This window comes from Cyprinodon tularosa, unplaced genomic scaffold (genome assembly GCF_016077235.1).
Source record: "Cyprinodon tularosa strain WSP-4 unplaced genomic scaffold, ASM1607723v1 ctg316, whole genome shotgun sequence".
Lineage (NCBI taxonomy): Eukaryota > Metazoa > Chordata > Actinopteri > Cyprinodontiformes > Cyprinodontidae > Cyprinodon > Cyprinodon tularosa.
In genome coordinates, this window is record NW_024039026.1 from 294,310 (window position 1) to 316,500 (window position 22,191).

General features: G+C 38.4%; 1 protein-coding gene across 1 annotated transcript in view; it reads left to right on the forward strand.

Moving 5' to 3' along the window:
- Positions 1 to 22,191, forward strand: part of kif6 (kinesin family member 6) — a 99,055-nt gene that overhangs the window by 73,188 nt on the left and 3,676 nt on the right. The window contains exons 15-19 of the mRNA XM_038292755.1: positions 152 to 207; positions 12,918 to 12,968; positions 13,998 to 14,085; positions 14,216 to 14,351; positions 19,870 to 19,952. Of these exons, the coding sequence (XP_038148683.1) occupies positions 152 to 207; positions 12,918 to 12,968; positions 13,998 to 14,085; positions 14,216 to 14,351; positions 19,870 to 19,952 (414 nt within the window). The remainder of the gene's footprint in view (positions 1 to 151; positions 208 to 12,917; positions 12,969 to 13,997; positions 14,086 to 14,215; positions 14,352 to 19,869; positions 19,953 to 22,191) is intronic.

Below are 22,191 nucleotides of genomic sequence, written 5' to 3' on the forward strand. Positions count from 1 at the left end.
TGAAAGCACACCTTTTTGTTGTTACCTTAATTCTAGTTTTCCAATAATTTATTTAAAATAACAATATCCAATATAGTAAACCTTTTTTTCAGTCTACTTTTCATACTATTTTACTCTTGTGCTCAGTTAAAACCTGCTGTCTTTTAACCAGATCGGCCGAGACCAAAAGACTTGGAGAAAAACTGAATGAAGCCAAAAACCGAATCAGTAAGTTCTCTCAGTGTTTGGAAGTTTTCCTCCGGGTATAACATTACACTTTTTAGCTGTGAACATCTTTCACATCTACAATTTGCTCTAATTATTATTCCTGCGGTATCCAACCAAAAAAACGTCAACACCAGATCACTGTCAGGGTGTCGAGTCCCTAGAGCGTCAGAATGTTTTTTACAACATTCCTAAACATTTTCCAGAACTGGGAGGCATTCAAATTTCCATCCACTTACAGTAGACTTCCAACCTGTGCTTTTTACGAGATGATCTCCGGCTGTTTTATGGCGATTCTGTCAGAGCTCCCTTGAGTTCTTCCTGATAGTCTTCACCTTAACCAAGCCATAATGAGCCTTGGCATTAACTTGGAATGCAATGGAAGGGAATCCAAAGATGTTCAGTCTTTCTGCTGGTTTGTCAACACATGCACCACAGTTAAAGCTTCACCTGCGTTACTACAATGGCTTGATTTGACAATTATTTGTATAGATACTAGATCAATATAAAATCCAACCATCAACTATTTTTCAGTTTCTTTTTCTTTACCTTAAACAACAAATCAAAACAAAAAAAATCCTCTGGATGAAACACCTTCCATTGTCGCTAATCAAATGAACTTGTTTCCTCTGTCAAAGCTGAAGTTTTTAGTAATTTTCTGGTATGGAACAATCAAGTGTGTGTGGCAAAATAACGCCAAGATGGAAAGGCATGAAAAATGACCATAACAAAGCAATTGTTGCTGTACATCAAGCCCAGACTCAACATATTGCAAAGTGTAAATCCCCAACTGATCATTAGGAAGAAACAAACTTTTACTTATGTGCAGGAATGAATTGTCACCTTTTTAAGGAGTGGACATTGCTGCATAATTTACCATAAGGTCAATCCTTTTAATCATCAGAGAAAAACCAAAAAAGCCCAGAAGGTACATCTGATGTAGAGCTCAGTTAGTGAAAAACTGTTAGAAAAAGACTTTTAGAAACATTAGGCTGTTCTCTCTGAAAAGAAAATGGCATTGGGACTTATGCATGTAAACTTATATCTGAAAAAAAAAAAAAACTCAAACATTTAGAGCAATGTCTTTTGGCAAGATGGGATCGAAGATGTTTGACGATAAAGCAGTTATTTCTGCAGTTAATTGAACCCAGCGTGTCTGCACTAAAGCCTAATACCCATTGTTATCCAGTTGGGGAGAGTGTCATGGTTGGTTTAGGGATTAAACCCACATGCAGAACACCACTGGAGACTGATAAAAAGTTCAACAGAGTTTATTGAAGGTTTTCACAAATAATAACATGGACTAGATTCAGGAAACTGGTCCGGGCAGGATTCTCAGGCGTCTGCAGAGACAGATAGTTTGATTAGCCAGTTTAACAAGTGAATTGTTGAGTTTCAGATGTTTCTGGAAATACCTTGAAGAGGTTCAGGCTTTCTCCTTTGAGAGAGGGAACCGGTTGGGTTCCTGTTGGTTCAGCAGGTTCAGCAGAGTGTTCAGCAGCAGCAGCGTCTAGCTTCTGACTTTCCAGTGACAGACCTTGGTTTAACTGATTAGCTCTTTCCCTGAGAGCAGCAGATGGATTCCAGAGTGAGATCTTCAGGTTTGGCTCTCTAGGGCAGGCAGGCAGGTAACAGGCTAAGCTCATCCAGAGCTTCAGACAAGAGACAGGTTTCCTGTGAGTGAGAAGACAGAGGCAGGTTAGAATTGGGTTTCTCTTGGGAGACAAAGATTCTAGAAATCACAGAGGCTCAGGTTCGCTAACCAAACTTGGTCAACACTGCGGCGTTGAAGGAAGGTCTGGCAGCTGCTTAAATAGGCAGGTCTCCTGATGGGCTGATGAACGTCAGCTGTGCTGGAGGGCTCCAGCCCAGGAGATCCACAGCGTACCCTGCTGGAGACAGGTGGCAGATCTCCAGATCCCAACAGAGAGGTGATATGGGTTTGAAAATAGCTGAACAAGAATCAATATATAGCTAAGTCCAAACCTCAAATGGGTCAATGTGCGGCAGTCTGATGTGAAGAGGGCTGGGCGAGGAAACAAATATCTGCAAACCTCAATAAACTGTAGGAATATATGAACACAACATAACCCCAATATCTATAAAAAAAATATCTATAAAAATAGAAAATAACCCCTACAGCTAATTCTGCAAGTGTCTGAAACATAAAAGGGATATTTTCTCATTCACAGCATTCTATTCACTTTTTGTTGTATAAATACTAATCTAAAATTCATATAATTCCTCGTCCTCCTGTGGACAGCTGTAGTTTGCCAGAGTTGATGTCTATCTCGAGTGGTCTATTTGGAAATATAGAATATATTAAGGATTATATTTTTCCAACCTGGTATTGATTTAACTTTGATGTGAACATGACCATGCCTTCACTGATTCAAATCCTGTGGAGGACAGACCGCTGCAGAAGATTCTTTCTTCCTACAGCAACATCATCTGCGACTCATTGAAAAAAAAACTCAGGTTTTCAAAATTTACCATACACATTAGATTTCTTTTTCGCATAATTCCTAGTTTATTAGTCTGTTGACTTATGCAAAGTGGAGCAAGATAGTAATCATTTGGATAAAAGCTGAGCAATGCTGCACAGGAAGCCTTTAAGAAAACTAAAGTTTTGCATAAACTGCCTGATGCAGATTTCTGCAGTTGGTGGAATGTAGTGAAGTTGTATGTTTTATTGCATTTTCTTTCAAAGACTATATACATACATTTGCCTGTAGTTCTGTGTGTTTGTGGCTCATTTTACAAGCTGTTGAAATGGATTTGCTTACAGAACAACCAGACCTCCTCTCTGCCTTGAATCACTCTCAGTGGTTTGGCAGACTACTGCTAGTTATCCTCATCTATGCCTCCATGTATTCAGCACCATCACAATCTATTGTATTCCTCCTTCTTTTAGCCCAAGAAGTGCTGACATGACTGTGTGTTTGCATGCATCTCAAAGAAATCACATATGGCAGCGTTAAGTCACCCTATATACGTAGCCCACACAGAGCCCATGAAGATAAAGTTTATATAATATTATTGGATGTAAAGAACAGCATTCTTCTTGTGTGAGTGACTGTTTTTAATGGAATAATGGTTGCACCGTTTAACTGGTATTTAAGGGCTTCTTTGTCATTTTGGAAGCCATAGACTGGACACCACCTGTTTCTTATTCCTAATTAAAACCATGAAAAAGAAAAAACCGTCTAATATAGACAAACATTTTTTCTCAGTTAGATGTATCCAGAATCTAACAGGGGATAAAGAGAGAGATGGTAGCACAAGCAAACATCAGTGTCTTAACATCACTCTATTGTTCTTGGCCACTGCAGTCCGCTCTGGAATCCAGTCCCACTGGATGGGGATATATTTTGAGCCCTTCGGTTCAGGGAGTGCATGAATGTGTATGTATTTGCTCAGAGAGATCAGTGATACATGTCCTCTGCAGTATAAAAGTGGAAGGCAGCTGGAAACAAGCAGCATCTCCTGATTACTCGGCCAGATGTTGGAGGATTTATGCAGCGCAGTCCTAGGTAAAGCATCTGGTATCTCTTAGGTAATGATCTCTGCTCACCTTTTAATAAATGACCCTTAAGCTCAAGACGTTTTAAACCAACACTAAGCAACCTTTCAGCCTTCATTAAATATTTTCATAACTTTTGGGATTAGATGTCAACTTACAACCAGTTGAATGACACCTCTGTCATGGCCCGAGGGGGTCAGTATCGCTAATCAACTTTGAGGAGGTGGCAGGGTTAAGGCTGGTTTATGCTCAGAAACTCTCCAAAATTGTAGGTGACCGCAGACAGGAGGCTTGTGATTGGTGTAATCTACATCCGCTCTACACTATGCGTATTTCCTATTTGGTAACTTACCGGCTTGTTTTGTTTGTATGACCGCCATTGTGGAAAACAAGTCCAGTTTTCCACAAAGACTAGTGAAGTTGGACCAGCTAGAAGAGCAAGGTGTGCAAGAACGCTGGGATCCTTTTTCCACCTGGATCCCCGCTCTTTTCCACCCTCATGTCCCTCTTGCGTTTTAGCGTGGAATAACATAGCACAGACCACGCTTTAAAATTGGGCATAAATCAAAAATATCTGCGTCATACCTGAGACAAGCTCACTACGACACACTGCTGTGGGAGTATAACCAGCCCTTTACTACCAACGGTATACGTCACCTCCCACCCCCGTCTCCCCATTCGTTATATAGACGGAAGTCGATGTGGCGAAATTTCCTTGATAAACTGTATTTTCATGCAGAGTTCATATGCAGGGTTGACATTTAGGCAATGTAACACCTTCCTGCTGGGTTGTATACATGTGTTTACTGTGAAATTATCAAACATAACATGATATTTATCTGATTCAAGGCTCTAAACTCATCAGCACTTCATTCACTGACAAGTATGATGAGGTCTGTGTAGGTACCAGATCTGCTCTGGTGGTGAGTTCTGCATGGGGCCTTGTCCTTTCTTATTAAGTCAGCATACGGAAACACCACTCGGACAAACTGTATTGCACCCATTTCTTAAGAATCACATCTCCTCTGGAGTCTCAACATATTGTTACCCATATTTCCCATTATTTTACATTTCATTGGAGATTTAAAGAAGCCAAAAGTAGAAAATAATCATTCTCGATCTTGAAAGAAAGCCAGTTTTTTAGTGTTTATTGTCGAATATATAAACTATATTATGCAAAGGCCTCCTTTCTGTATTTTGCTTCAAGTGACCTAGACTTGTCACAGATTTAAATAGTCTTGATCATTAGTTACTGTGCTTCCTAAAGTTATTGTCTTATTTATTTTAGGTAGACTCTTCCAACTTATTTAAACTACACTCAAAAAATAAATAAGAATAACTACAAAAAGCTACTTTTACAAGACCTTAAAAATATATTACAGTTTAATAAGCTTCACATTTTGTCTGCTTTCATTCAGAACCTTGACCATAGTTTGTTGGAATTTAGTATGATAGACAAGCAGAAAGTGGTGCTTAGGTGGGAGGTTAAAGAAGATGTTTGGTGTTAAAACATGTTTACAACAACAACATAACAAAATCTAAGAAATGTTCTATTCACAAAGGAATTCAGTCTTTCTTTTTATCAAAAATCCATAAATCCAACACAATCAATTTCTTTCAGAAGTCCTCAACTTAGTAAATAGAGTCCATCTTTGTTTTATTCAATTAAGGCCTGGGAATGTTTAAAGCAGGGATGGTCATAAAACATAATCCCTTTTCTTGATCTTACAAAGCTCAGTTCAGTTTGTCTTAAAATGGAGAGAGTACAGCACAACTGCAAACCTTCTAAGATATGGCTGTGCATCTAAACTGACAGGCCAGGCAAGGAGAGCATTAGCCAGCAAAGTAGCTTAGAGACTCATGACAATTCTGGAGGACGAGCAGAGATCCAGAGTTCTGGAACACAGCTCTGCTCAGTTGCCCGGACAACTGGAGGGATCCAGTCGAAGTTCCCCATAAATACAATCTAAAAGCATTGCTTTGAGAGACCGGGCCAGCCAAGCATGAGGACACAGTGGTGATTATCAAGAAAAATGGGTTTTATTTCCCCAAAGTAACAGTAATCCAAACAAGGATTATGGGGCCCTTACAGGAGGTCAAATGAAGAGACTAATTTAGGGAAAACAATATCAAGGTTAAACATACCTGACCTGACAAGCAACAAACAAAGGGGACAAAAATAGTGGCTGATCAGACTAGACTGGCACACTGAGGAAGAGGTAGTGAGAACATTTACACAAAATTAACAAAAGATAACTAAACAGAATTGAACTGAAATTACTATTACTAATAAAAATTAACAAAATTAGCAAATTACAAAAGCAAAAAAAGAGATTATGCAGCATATTAAAAATGTGGAGTCAATGGTCTTCCCCCATGGTGGAACTCTAGATGGTACCACCCAATCAGCCATGTCAGCCAGAGTCCTTTGCATTCTCCCAGTTGAAGGGACTCCCAGAACACCAGAAAAGAAAGCACAAATATTAAGCATCTTCCAAAAAAAAAATATACAAAAGTTAACCAAATTTGCATGTTACAATTGGAACTAATGTCTTCTAATATTGTCAAAATAAATATAAACAAACCAATACATTTATGCTACTGTGTGTCAAAACTTAAAGGGGAAAAGTGGTTGTGTGTGGGGTTACTGACCATGTGACCATCACAATTGCCAAGACTTGAAAATTAATGTTCACAATTGTCCTCCATCTATTTTGACTAAGTAGGTTGTTTTTTTTGCAAATACTGGAAATTTTTTATTTAAATGTAAAAGCTGGTTGAGGAATTAACCTTGCAGCTGCAAATGCAACAAAGACAGATTATTGACTCACAGAGTAAATGGTAAATGGCATGTACTTATATAGCGCCTTCATTCAAGTCAGGAGACTTGACCAAAGCGCTTTACACTACATTCATTCACCCATTCACGCACACACTGATGGTGGCAAGCTACATTGTAGCCACAGCTGCCCTGGGGCTCACTGACAGAAGCGGTGCTGCCGTACACTGGCGCCACCGGGCCCTCTGACCACCATCAGCAGTAGGGGTGGGTATTGCCAAAGAAGTCACGATTCGATTCGAATCACGATTCATAGGCCACGATGCGATTCTATCACGATGCATCACGATACTTGAATTATTGCGATGCATTGCAATATTTTCTCCTCCATGTTTTGTTTTTGAATGACTCAGCGCAGTATCCTGCGGCCGGAAATGCTTGTGACACAAGGCAGCGTGCGTCAACACATCCGCATCAACATCTACTGGACTGGAAGTTGTATTACACTTGTTTTTGGCTGATGTTCGCCAACCATTCATGAAATTTTATTTATTCATTTTTTTTTAAATTAATAATCGATACTTGGCGTCAAGAATCGATGCAGTATATCACGAAAATTAGAATCACGATGCATCATCATGACGATTATTTTGCACACCCCTAATCAGTAGACAATGCAGGTGAAGTGTCTTGCCCAAGGACACAACAACACTGAAAGTCGGAGCCGGGGCTTGAACCGTCGATCCTTCGATTTCAGGGCAAACTCCTACATCCAATGCGACTGTCGCCCCAACAGTGGGGAATGTTCACAATTGTCCTCCATCTATTCTGACTAAGTAGGGTTTTTTTTGCAAATACTGGAAATTTTTTATTTAAATGTAAAAGCTGGTTGAGGAATTAACCTTGCAGCTGCAAATGCAACAAAGACAGATTATTGACTCACAGAGTAATAAATTTAAGCATGTCACAAATTTCAGGATTGCCAGTATTAATTGTTTTTCAATCCCACAAAATACATGAGATATTAATTTTCTTGTTGACGGGAAAATCTGGTAAATTGTGTTTTTCTGCATTTTTGCTACCAGCAAACTGTAACAAAGAGACAACTTCTTTGATTAAATTTATGAACAAAATATTTTTTACAGCAAGAAAATTAATCTTTGTTTTAAAAAATCAAATATAAAGAAATGCGGGGAGGTGATAAACGTTAATGCCATTTTGTGTATGATTATTTCAAGTTTCTTTGCAGAAAATACTGCAAATCGTGTCACAAATTGACAAAAACTGGACTACATGACATATGATTTATACATTGCATTGTTTTACATAAAGTCCTTGTTTTATACAAAAGTGTTATAAACAGATGTCCAGCAAAAACGATAACTGTTTAGTAAAATGTTCAGTTTACTATCAACAATCTCTCGTGTTCTCTTTCTTCTGATACGTGATACCTGTTGTGGTCAGGATGCTCTGGTGATCTTTTCATGAAGGTATTTGTTACAACTTTTTGAGCTATAGTTTCTCTGTTTGAACAATATCCACTTGTTCACACCAGAAGCTGAGTGCTTCGTTTGATTCTTTGTTTAGTGTTTCATTCAGCCATTGTGCCAAAAAAGTCCTCGAAAGTGACAGCCTCTGTACCTTCAAATATGCGGCTACATTGAATATACAGACCCTGTCTTTAGTGTTTACAGTACGTTGTCCCATTACATTTATTTTTAGTAAACATATAATCAGTAAATCACAGTGAAAACATTAAGAACAGAAAGACCCATACAGTGAAGGTGTCCACGTTCCCCAAAAATATGTCTAAACACTACAGTGATCTACACGTCTTCAAGCACACTTAGGTTTTTTCAAGTATTGAGAACATTGTAGGGAAATTTCTTCTTTCCAAGTTCTGTACTGTACGTACTGAGTAGGATGCATAAAATAATTAAACTAATTGAATGTAATGAAAGCTGTGAAGAAAGCCTACACTTATATGGAGGTGACAACATAAGTAGAGCATCATAGAAAGCCTATTATTAATTTGTAAATTAAAATATCTACACAATTTTTTTTCTACCTATTTCCTCTGGAATTTCAAATGTTATATAATATGATTCATTTTTTTTAATATCATGGTGAATAAAAAAGTCTCGGTTTTAATAATTTTAATTTTACGTTTCTGTATGTTTAATTAGCTTTATTATCCAATTTTGGCCCCTAGGACAGAATTCCATTTTTAGACTCTTCTATATTTTCCACATACACAGAGGAGGTACTTGGACCATTCCTGTTTTCAAGATATTACTTTTCTAGACTTGGAGAACATCCACTGTGTCTGGTGATGTCTTTTTGTTCTTCTGTTGAGCTAAGCCCCCAGGTTTTCTAAAAGAGTACTGAAGGAGGAAACAGATTTTATGGCGAACCATTTCTGTGCTAATTTGGCTTTATGTGTTGGACCATTATCCTTCTAAAAAAGACCCAAAGGCTGATCATTTTTAGTTTTATGGCAGAAGCCACAGGATTTGTTTTTTTTTTTTCTTTTTTCACAAAGCGCTGGCATTTAAAAAAGTTCCTTATATACTGAAACAGCTCCGAAGGGTTACAAAAAAAAAAGATTATAAAAGATTATAAAAGATGCTGAACATTACCGCAGAATTTCTGCACATTTTTCCTTTATTCTGTCCCAGAATGAACTGGAATATTTGACCACCGTTGATCTTATTGTATGGTTCACTCCCACTGTGTCAGTTTGCCTTTTTTTCTGTGCTGACCTTTTCTTTATGTCTGGGTCTTTGTTCTGGCCGCTTCTCCTTTGCATCTTTGCATCATCTCTGCATCTTCTGCCCAAATTTAAATGCACAAACTTCTACTTTGCATACTCATATTAACACATAGACATCAACAAATATTTAAAAAATAAAGAACATACATGAAAGCAGGAGAAATTACACTATAGAAGAACAGGTGCATACAGTAGAGCAGCCAAGACATTTTTAATTACTTTTACTAGTTAGTTACTTCTTTTAAAATAATAATCATAATAACCATGATTATAATATTGATATCATATTATTATTAAGGACATTTATTCTTCTGTTCTTTTTTCTTTTTTTTGTTTCCTTAGATTCACTGTACACATTTTAAAACCAGACTCCCTTTCATTTTTCTCTTATTTGTTGAAGTGATTTCTGTTTTTTGGACCTTGCATGCCTTTACCGGTAGTTTAATTGATAAAACACTGCAATAACCGTTTTCATCCATTTGTGATCCAAATCTGAAGAACTTATCAAAGTGTCCTCTTAGGTTTGCACTGAGGGTGGCAGTCCTATTTGACTCTGCTTTGCCCTGTGATACACCTGTCCCAAGGCTGATAATTCCACTGAAGCATATTGCATTCACCAAAGAAAAAAAAAAATCAGATGGCTTATCTCGTAATTACGAGATACGGATCCTGTAATTGTGAGATATCAACTCGTAACTATGAGAAAAGATCTGATAATGATCCTGATACAGTCTTCATCAACAAAGTACGCAGCTATAACCCTGGGATTAAGCATGCAGCCTTATGACCATACGCGAAAATCCGTCAAAAGCTCCATTAATACAGATTCTGAATGGTTTTAGTTGTTCATATGAATCCACATGCCACAAAAAGTTGGGACCTGGTCGTTTTAAACCATTCTGAATTCTCAGCTGTACTCCTTGATGATCTAGGATTTGTAGAAGGTACCGGCGGACAGTTCTTTGGGACACCACTAAGCCAGCTGGAATGCATTTCGGATGTATTAATTTATAGCCATAAAGCATCCCGTGCTGGTTTAATTGCTCCTGCAGGAACAGTGCGATTTGAGAATATTGAGATCAAGATCTCATGAGATTTTATCTCGTAATTATGAGAAAAGATCTCATAATTACGAGATAAAATCTCCTAATTACGAGATACCAATCTTGCAATTATGAGATAAGCTTATTTTTTTTATTTTTTTGGTGAATGCAATACGCTTCCGTATAATTCATCTCTTTGACAGAAAATAAATTGCAAGACAGATGATGGAATAAAATCACATTTAAGGATGATTTTTTGTTACTCATTTATTTCTTCTTTTGCAGCAGTAGGTAATGTTCCGAACATTCTGCTTATTGTCTATCAACAGGTGTTTTGTTGGTTCTCTCAGTTTCTAGAACTCAGTAAGTTATGTTTCTTTCCTTTTCCAGGAACTGGAGAATGTCTTCAGATTATCCATGCTGTTCTCATCAACTTTTTCACTTTACTGCAGCTGCAATGCATTTCTTTGCTGTATGAAGAGTTGGCTGTGGATGTAGTTTATTGCTCAGATTTCAACTGCATTTAAGTTTGAATCTGTGGTGCTTTGTCTAGCAACTACTTTTTACTTCCCCAAGAAGCAGGCATGCAGACTTGTCAGATATAACAGATTTGTGGCCACAACTACAACACTACGTAATAGTAGATCACAGGAATTTCCTGCCGTGGTTTTTTTTGTTTTGAAGCCTAGGTTTTGAGATTCTGAAAAGCTTACATGCATGGTATGATGGATAGAAACAATAGAGACAGTGTGCTCATCATGTCTTTATGAGTTCATCCTCAGAGTGATGGTTTAAACATCCCTTCATATTCTTGTGAAGACATAGACTCTACATCAGCAGGAGTGTTTTAGAGTGTTGTGTTTAATAGAAAAGAGCCAGGCTGCCCGCCTGACCGCAAAATGAAGCCACAGGGCATCTCAGATCATTTACGTTTTCGGCTACCAAAATACATGGCTTCATAAGAAGATCCCAAACTCTGCTTCATACTTCATAACCATTAGGAAAAACAGTCCTGTCACGAGCAGCATATGTCTGTGTGTCCTGTATAATGTTTCACTTCATCTGTTTGAGTCTGCTGTCTACTGAAACCCGAAAAGTGGTCGACTTTGAACACCAGTGCCTATGATGGGCTTGGAAAGATGAAATGGTTGCAATAGCATTTTGCAAATAATTTAAAGTCTTAGTGGAAGAAAGTGCTGACTAAATGCAATAACCTTCTGGGTTTATAAAACACTTAAGTCCAACTATTGTTGGACACCATGGGTGGGACTGTGCGTAAAGGTACATTTAGAGAAGAGGAGCCTTCAGCTGGATTTCTCATCTGTGGAACTTTAACCTCTGATTTTAGATCAGACATAGGATCTCTTAACAGAATTCAAAGACTAAGCATTTGCTGTGCTGAGACCAAAAGGGTTGTTAAAGAAAATCCCAGACATGCTACTATTGCTGATTCTACTATGTATGTCTTGTTGTGAACCAAATAACCCAAATGCAACCTTCATCTTTCTCTCTATGCTTTGTAACACAAAAAACCTAGGCCAGTCTAAAGGCAGCACCTGATCTGACTGTGAAAAAAGCTGCAATTATTCTGTTTGGCTGCTGCATGGGAATAAATAAAGAAATGTGAACAACAGCAATATATTCACATTCTCGGCATTGGCATGCTGGAGGTCATTTTGTAGGGCTCTGGCAGTGCTCCTCCTGCTCCTCCTTGCACAAAAGCAGATACCGGTCCTGCTGATGGCTTGTAGACCTTCTATGGCCCTGCCCAGCTCTCCTGGAGTAACTACATGTCTCCTGGAATCACTTGGAATCTCATTTCTCTTGAGATTGTGCTGGGAGACACAGCAAACCTTCTGGCAATGGCACTTATTGATGTGCCATCCTGGAGGAGTTGGACTGCCCGTGCAACCTCTGTAGGGTCCAGGTAGTGCCTCATGCTAACAGTAGTGACAGTGACCCTAGCCAAATGCAAAACTGGTGAAAAAATAGTCAGAAAAGATGAGGAGGGGAAAAATGTCAGTGGCCTCCACCTGTAAAACCATTACTGTTTTGATGGCCGTCTCATTGTTGCCCCTGTAGTGCACCTGTTGTTAATTTCATTAACACCAAAGCAGCTGAAACTGATTAACAACCCTCTCTGCTATTTACCTGACCAAATCAATATCCCAGAAGTTGAATTAATTTGATGCTATACTCTGAATACAAAGTGTTCCTTTAATTTTTTGAGTTGTGTATATACATATCTTCATGATTCTTTGTGCAACTTTAAAAAACAAACAAACTTACTTTTCTCAAAATGGCCAAACTTTATCAGTGTTTTTTATACAGTTCAACATAAAGAATATGTTTTAAGCAAAACATTAGTTCTAAGGATCAGCCAAAAACAATATATTGGGGGTGTTTTGTGTCAAATACTTCCTAAAATAGTTCCTAAAACTTTATAAAAAAATAAAGAATGAAAACAGATTGTTAAAGTATTCATTTGATTAGGATTCTGCCTCCTGTGCCGTTTCGATTGTTGAATGGCAAAAAAAAATTAAATGTCTTAAAAATGTTTTTAAATCTAATTTTTTGATATTTCGTCATCTGCAGCTGAGTTGAAGAAGCAGTTAGAGATGCGGAGGAGGCAGAGGGCAGCTCACGGTAGGAATAAAACTCATATCATTGCTCTCATAATAATAAAATAATTCCCATTTATATTAAAGCTACACTTTCTATGCAGCTTAGTAAAATACAGTCTTGATTGCCAGAAGCTTAACACTGGTTAATATATGCAACATAATCTCAAACTGGAATTGAAAAGAGCAACCTTTATTTTGGATTCACTTATCTAGCCCTACTGTCATTATACTTTTCTTTATATGAATGAAACTAAAGATTTATTACACCCCACCATTTGAGGTTTATTTGAAATGCAAGAACATTTCCCCGGATCTCCTTCAACATTGAAAAGAGAATATGCAATGTATGTAAGGCGGATTTAAGCTGGTATTCTTAGATCTGGACATGACTTTACGTTACCTTCTTATCTAAATTTGCTCATATCTACAATCATTTTTTCCTAATATTTTTAGTTTAAGATTATGCTACTGAAAGGGCAGCATTGATAAATGTGTCCAATCCAATGAGCCGTCTACTAATACTGAGTTTGCTTACTGTGTAAAATTGGCTGGTATGAAAAAAAAAAGCCAGGTCCCTTTGTTCTATATTACAAACCGTTTCTACATCTTTATTAGACAAGCAAACCGGTGAGGAAGTTGCTCTAAGAGCATGATAGAAATCGTCTTAGTATTTTTCTGAACTAAAGATGGAAAACTCTGAACTTTTTGGGTGCTTTAGTTTTATGTGTAGTTCAGCCACTTCAAAGTTTTCACAGAAGGCCTTATTGACTTTTAGCTTAGATACCAAAACTGGACTCCATTTACTCTCTTCTGATGGTTTCGATCTGTGAACATACATTCTTTGACGAGGAAATAAAGCTACAGTAACAAACATCTTCCTCTGCTTCTGACGTCAACTGCTTTTTGTTTTTGTTATTTTGAGACTTCACAGCAGCCGTGTTTATGTTATTCATGACCAAAAGGACGCTTACCGCTTGTGGACAGATGTGCTTTAGCTTCTGGAAGCAAATGTTTAAATACCTGCATGTCTTTAAATCAAATTACATGACAGTCGTGACAGGGAATCACGCACAGGATGAGGAGGAGTTCGACCCTGTGGAAGAAAACCTCTGCAAACAAATTAAACAAGAAAAAGTGACGTGAGTTGTCTAAAATAACATACCAAATGTTATCCCAGTTTCCTCCCTGAGACATCGCTTGGATTGATTGAACACAGCAGGTGTAATGTCAACTAAAGATAAATATTGTGTTGCTGACATCCCTTGTCAGATACAAGAATACCCTTGGCCGCCTAAAGGCTATGAGGACAGAGATCGAGCATCTGCAGCTGTTGTCGGAGAGGGTTAAGGTCAAGATCCAGAAGGATTTCCAGAAGTGGTGGAGCCAGGAGGCCACTAATCCACAGGTGACTGACCTCTCGTCTATTTATGTACATTTTATTCCCCTTGAACTTGTCCTGTTGTGATAAAACCACGAGCGTTTGTGTATTTGACTTCTTTTTTTCATTTATTCATTTTTTTTACTTCAAAAAATCTGGAACTGCTCTCCAGGTCGTAGAGGTTTATTAGAGCGCACCAGCTAACTGATAGCCTTACAAAGAGAAAACAGGAAAGCAAACAAATCCGAGATGATGCCAGAAGATTAAAGAAGAGCTATAGGCTATATAAACTCACAGAGCCCAGTTTAAAGTAGAGACACATCCAAAAGTTACAGAGTGCTGACCCTCAGGGACTCGAGTTTGACCACTATGTTTTAAAAATAGTAGATAACATGAAACTATAAAAGAGATTCAACATCCAACAGAACAATGAAGCTACACCTAGACAGAGCTACAGTGGAATGCTTCAGATCAAAGTATAGTCAACTGTTTGAAATGTATCAGTGAAGATTCTCAGTCCTCCAGGTCATGGTCAAGCTTGAAAAGTTCAGTTTAGGCAACTGGATGTGAAGTTTTTTAGAAAACATTTCGCCTCTCTTCCAACAGGCTTCCTCAGTTCTAACTAATGTGGGGAACACTGAGATAACATACTTTAGGTTTAATAAAGAATTAGCCAAAAACAAAAGGTGGCTCTGATCCCTCCTACTGGATTGGCAATGGAGGTCATCTGGGGAGGTGTTATTGGTCATTAGGGGGTTCTCATGGATCTTTAACTCCCTCGTTGGTGTGGTTTTGGTCACATACCACATTAAAGTGTGAGTCAGATGAGGCCAGGTGACATTGTTGTCCTCAATCACAGACTAGTCCATTGGAGAGACCAAGCAACGGCTTAAAGACAGTCGTTTGAGGAAAACAATATCCACATTCTGGCCAAGTAAGAAAAATGGTTTGAGAAAAGGGTTAAGGAATTCATGCTTGTTAGCCTTGAAAAACCATCTCTCAATAGAGGTGGTCTTAGACATAACCGATCCCCTACTTACAAAGCACCTGACTCCCACTTCAGTGAGGCATGTGATATTAATCTCAGTTTTCCCTACCACTAGTTAGAACTGAGGAAGCCTCTTGAATGAGAGGCAAAACTCCATGTCCAGTTGCCTAAACGTATTACTCCACAACAAGTAATGAAGCTTTTCAACCATGCTTCAGCGCAATGACTTTAAAAAATGAACTTATAAAACAGGCCTGGAGAAAAGGGAGGGCTTTTTAGACAAAAACTGTAATCAAATGAGTCTTGCTATTATCTATGAGACTTTTGCTCCACTCAGCAGGTATTTTGCCCCACTCCTCATAAACAAACTGTTTCAGTTTTCTCAGCATTGAATCATGCCCTTCCAGAGGACTTGTTTTAGCTTCTTCCAAAGATACTCAATAGGATTTAGGCCAGGGCTCACAGAAGGCCATTTCACAATAGTCCAGTGTTTTAGCCATTTTTCTTAGCCATTCTTGATGTTGTTAAACTGTGTTTAGGGTCATTTTCCTGTTGCAAAACCCATGAGATGTGACTGAGACCAAGCTCTCTGACTATAGTTGTCAAGTCTTCCGTTTTGCCCGGGAAAGTACTGTATTTTAGTCCGTTTTCCTGCTGTCCTCCTGTAGTAAATTTCCCGTATTATTGTGTTATAAATTACATACATATATATAAATATATATTATAAACATTACGCTACCTCTCCAAACAGAACTGTTGCTAACATCACAACATCTGATCACCTTATTGTAGTTTGCAATTGGTCAAAAAGTGTTTATTATAATAATGTTTAGTATAACGGATACTGGAGCTTGAGTCAGGCAGCTCACAACGGATGTCCTAAGCTTTCACAAATTTTCAAATCCAAAACTTGACAGGTACATTTCAGGCTTAGAAGAAATGACCTGGTTTTTAACTTATTACAACTTCCGAATCCGTTTTGAAGCATTCATTTCAATGTGCCAGATGTGTTTATGAAACATTGCTCTCTAGAAACCCTTGATAGTCCTCGGATTTTATTGCACCCTTCAGGGATTCGGTATTCCCTTTGTCGGATGAAGCAAAACAGCCTCAGAAAATAAGAGAGCCTCCTTCATGTTCCACAGCAGGAACAAACGTCTATTCTTAATATTCCTCATTTTGCCACCTGTGAACTTAGAGCTGATGTGCCTTTGAAAAAGTTTTCTTTGTTGTCTCATCTGTCCATAGGACATTCTCTCAGATGCTTTGTAGCTAGTCAAGATTTAGTTTAACAAATTCCAGTCTGGCCTTTATAGGATTTGTTTTTAACAATAGGATCCTCCTAGGTCATCTCCGATTAAGTCCACTTTGGCCTAAAGAATGATGGATGGAAGAATGATGACACTGTTACTTCAGCTTTAAGTTCACCTTTAAGTTCTTACCCTTCGTATTATCCGTCTCTTAGATTTGTCAAAAGTTTTCCTTCTGTGGCCACCTCCAGCTAGGTTGGCAACAGCCCTACAGGGCTTGAATTTCTGAATAATATTTGCACCTGCTGGCACAGGACATTAGGCTGTTTGAAGATGGTCTTATAGCCTTTACCTTTAACGTACTTGCCTATAGCTTTCTTTCTACTCTCTTGAAAAAAAATTTTTTCTTCACCTCCTATGGTCCATGTTGAGTGCGATACACACCATGACACCAAACAGGACAGTGACTAACTGTAGCCCATATATGGGCCCACTGACTGATTACAAGATTGTAGACACATGTGATACTAATTAATATACATGCATATTTTTAACATGTCAATGTGGTTCCAGGGTATATCTTTCATTACATGAGGTGTACTAAACAATTTTGTCCGGCTGTGTACAGGGAAGAAACTCCCTTAGAATTGAGCTCTATTTGGTTGTATATGTAAATCTGCAGCTGCTCCTTATCATAAGCACATCATTGTTATAGCTATTAAGTTTTTTGGGGGGTGGGGGGGTGTTTTCTTGTTTTATTTGTTGCATGTTTTCGTTTTAACTTTGCTTTTGATATATATGTTAAAAAAATATAATTGTTTTTTATATATAGATGTTATACATTGATTTAGTGATACATATAATGTGTGTGAGTAGCATGGTAGATAAAAATAATATGCTTTATCACTTTAAAACAAAACATGTTTTAATTCACTTTATTTGTTTTATCATTAAAATAAATTGTGATTAAAAAAAAACTGCTAAAAAGTCTACCTATATGGCACATTGAAACAGATTCTAAAGATGAAATTCAATCAAAACCAGGTCATTTTTTCAAAGCCTGAGATCATCAGTTGTGTCTGCTGATATTCTTCCTAGCTTTTCTATTTCACCTGCGATTGTGTCACTGCTCTATGGCGCCGTCGGCTCAGCTAGTGGCTCCAACACGCTCCCTAAACTTGTACCATCTGATAAGAGCAGACAGTTTTCTTCTGAGTCTGCTTTGTTTTCTCGGATAATCCATGAATTATATCTACGGAAACATCTGATTCTTCACCTCTCTCTGTGTTGTCAGCCTTCATAGAAGCAGTCAGTTTTCATGCATGGGTTGACTTTTCATGTTGTTAAAAGAACACAACAGAGCCATAAAATAGTATTTTTGAAAGTGCCTTTTTAGTGAGATTGTACCCACATTTTCAGCAACTGTTTCATTTGTCATGATCTGGCCTGTTTGCTCTCCCTTAATTAGTAATTCCTTTCACCTGCCCTCTTCCCTCCCTGCCTCATTATAATTAATTCCTCTCACCTGTTTCCTCTGGTTTATATTCAGTTCAGCCTGAGCATTCAGTGCCAGATCATTGCTTGTCTTTCTGTCAGTCTTTCTGTTCAGTTTTTATTTGGTTCATGTCCTGGATCCTGGCAGCCAGTGGTAAGAGGGTTTTAGTGTTTGTCTCGTCTCCTGATCGTCCACTGTTCCTCCCCTGCGGAGTCCTCTGGGTTTTTGGCTCATTATGGAGGGGGGTTCAGTTTTTATCTAAGTAAGCCTGGCTCCTGGGTGGAGACCAGTTTAAAGTCTGCTTCAAGTTCCGGTTCCACGTCCTCTCTCGGCTACCCTCTTCCACTGAGCCTGCCTGTCTGCACCTGATCCTGTCTGCTCCTGTGCGTGACCACCTGGTCATGCTTCTGGTCCCAGTAAGACTCTGAACCCTCCTGGAAGCCTGTGGTTGCATGGAAGTCTGGATCCTGCCACCTCTGTCTGTTCCTGTCTGTTCTGGATCCCTGACCAGGATCAGCTTCCACCATCACCTCTGGGACTGCAGCACTGGGACACTTGTGGTCTGGACTGTTAAACCAGAGTGTCTGAGATTGGGCGGTGCCCCGCCCCCCCCCTGCCTGCAGTGTCCTCGAGCCACAGCTCCGCTTTTGTTTTGTTTTTATTTTAATAAACCTTTTGAACTTTCCTACTGACTGTCTCTCCTGAATACTGGGTCCATCTGTCCTCGGTTCATGACATCATTGGTTTAAAAATATTTTATCAGTGTCATCTATACATGCATATAAGTTCATTTATAATTAGAAAAGGATGCCACAGGTACTTAGAACATACTGTACATGTACTCAATGGACCTAAATAACAGTAACATTATTGTTTTCAAACTTATCCTGAAAATTAGAAATATTTAGGACACTTACTTTTTGCAACACAGGCTGCATGAATTCACTTTGTAGCAGCATATCTGTATCAATGTTTTTCTCTATTTTGTGTTTCTGTTTCACATAAAATAGCAATAAAGTTAATCAAGGTTTGTTGCAGTAATGAGAAAAAGTGTAAATCTGCTCTGATCAATATGTAACTGCATCGAAATGTGTGCTTTTGCTCCTTGGTTTGTCTCTTTATGGATTGTGTTTCTATGACTGATTTTGGTTGTTATGAATAGTGTTGACATTTAGGGGCCTGCATCCCATTGGACAAATGTGTCCAATGCTGCCTCTGTTTGTCATAAAGCTAAATGGAACTTGGTGGGAGGATAAGTAGGAGGCAAACACAGAGACGCATTTATTTTTTCCTGAATTTCATGTGACTCAAACACTAGCAGAGTGAATAAGAACATGAGTCAGAGGCTGTTTTTAGTCTAAAATACAAAGTATTGCAAAGGGAACGACTGGCTAAAGATTCAATTGTAACACTGAGTCAGTGAAAAGTGTCATAACTCAAAGACTTTTCTGGACAACTGTTCTGCACTTGTCAGGAAAGCAGCCAACATGAACATCTGACAACTAGTGTGCTGATCTGATGAATGGAGAGGAATGTCTCTTTCATCTCTGCAACATTTGGATGTCTTTCTGAATGGCAGCCAATGAGGAAGTGTGACAGGCTTCACGTGTGGCTTTGCTTTACAAAGCTGATTATTTGTCTCGCCAGTTCATGTCCCACAGAATGACTTTCACATATGTACTTATTTAAGCATCAGAGGTCCCAGCTTCAATCCGTCTGACACATGCAGCCCCCTACAAGTTTTCTTTCATGTTGTTTGTGTTGATAGCTGTTGGAGAGAATATTCAGTAATTAATTACATGTTGTTCTCAGGGATCTGAGGTCGAAGGCGGATATAAAACTTTGTCTCCAAATGAAACCTTGCAACCGTCTTCACCTGGCACTCCAGAGTTTTGGTAAGAACTTTTCTTTTGGATTTCTCTATTTGTTATTGCTATGCTTTTTCTATTACAAAATAAAAATTTTGCACTTTTTTGTCTATTTCCACCAAAGAAGGTTTGTAGGTTACTTTTTATAAGGCCCTACTGATCTGGGTAGTGCTTTTTTCTTTTAAAAGACAACAGGTTTACATTACTTGTTTTTTATGGCTGGTAATGTTTACCACTTAGACAATTATTCCCTCCTTCTTTATCCTGTTTAATTGACATTATTTTTTTAAACCTAGAGGGAAATTTTTGAAGACAAGCAGCCAGCTCATATCAAAATGGCCCTTCCCAGTCAAATGCCAGCCAAATGGCAGCCAACTTCCAGCCACTGGAGTGACCCCCTCCTTCTCCTGGACATGCATATTGTTTTACTCTGACTCCACCCTTACACTGAATTACAGGATCTGACCAGGAGATGATGCTTCTTTTAATGTCCACAAATCATGACAGAATGAATATTTTGGTACAAAGATTGATGTTTAAAAAGAAATCTTAGGGGACCAGCTAAGGACCCATCAAGGAAAGTGGGGAAATTTTGAATGGCTACTACTTATTTTCAAGAGGCAAATATAGAAAAGCTAGATAATGTCCCTTCTGAATAAGACGAGTGTCTAGCCTTTTCTCTGAAAATATGCACTGAGGTTTTCTCTCCTTTTAGGCTCAGAAATGCAATATATTAGAGAGATTTCTGTTGTTTGTGAGGAAATTGGGGAAAAGGACTTGATTTAGGACAGCTAAATCCATTCTTTTAAACTCTGGCTGGTATTGAATTAAAGGAGAATTCCGGTTTTTAACACTTTTAGCCCATTTTCTGTAGTGTCCAGGATGAAATCGAATGATCGACACCAAAATTTTGACAATTGGTCCTGTCTCTGCTTTTTGGCTCATGCAGAATCCCCCCCTGGCTGCTTTAGAATGGCTTCCATTGTGCATGTCCGATAATGTCCTTAAAACAACCTTAAACGTTCTTTTTTTAAAATATGCTACTCACCAGGTCGTCAGCGCTGTTCAATGACGTTCCAAAAAAAGTTTCGTAAAGAAAAAACGTTCCTGTAGTGTTTTATTTAGCATTTTGTAAATCCCATTGAGTTCTGTTGGAATAGTCAATATTCCCCTGCCATTGGAAACGGAAATGGGGCCTGTTTACACAGTTGTAGTCTTTTTGCTTCACTCTGTGTACTCCGATGTCGAGGTGCTAACGTCTCTGTTAAACACTTTAAAAAACTCTGAAAATGGAATACGAAAGGTGGATTCTTGATTCTCGACGTCGGAGTACACAGAGTGAAGCGAAAAGACTACAACTGTGTAAACAGGCCCCATTTCCGTTTCCGGTGGCAGGGGAATAATTGACTATTCCAACAGAACTCAATGGGATTTACAAAATGCTAAATAAAACACTACAGGAACGTTTTTTCTTTACGAAACTTTTTTTGGAACGTCATTGAACAGCGCTGACGACCCGGTGAGTAGCATATTTAAAAAAAAGAACGTTTAAGGTTGTTTTAAGGACATTATCGGACATGCACAATGGAAGCCATTCTGAAGCAGCCAGGGGGGGATTCTGCATGAGCCAAATAGCAGAGACAGGACCAATTGTCAAAATTTTGGTGTCGATCATTCGATTTCATCCTGGACACTACAGAAAATGGGCTAAAAGTGTTAAAAACCGGAATTCTCCTTTAATATGCAGACTAGCTGCATGTTCATCAAAAGTTGCATAAAGAAACCAGTTGCCCTCAATGAGTTATTTATACAAAATACATAGCATGTTTACCCTGTCACCATTGTACTTAATACCAGTTGATTACTCAGCAACCTGCAGTTCTTGTTTCCATGGAAAAGATACTGAATATTTATCATCATTCATAGGCATTGTGTGTGTTTGCTTCACCATCTGTGACGCTGTCAGCCAAAGGACATTAACAACATAATCATAGCCTGTATTTATCCTTATATATCTGCGATGACACTGACGACAGTAACTAATGTACACTTAGTGAGGGAATAAGCCAGGACTTTGTCAACACTTTCCTCATGCTCACATAAGACGAGTAGTACTGTAGACGAGTCCTCTCTCTGTTAGATAATGTCTGTTATCATTTACCTATTTAGGTTATATTTTGTATATTCTTATACACACAGATAATGCATAGAGGAATATTTTGAGTTTCTTTCAATCCCGTTTTCCTATGAGCTGTTCTCATTTTTC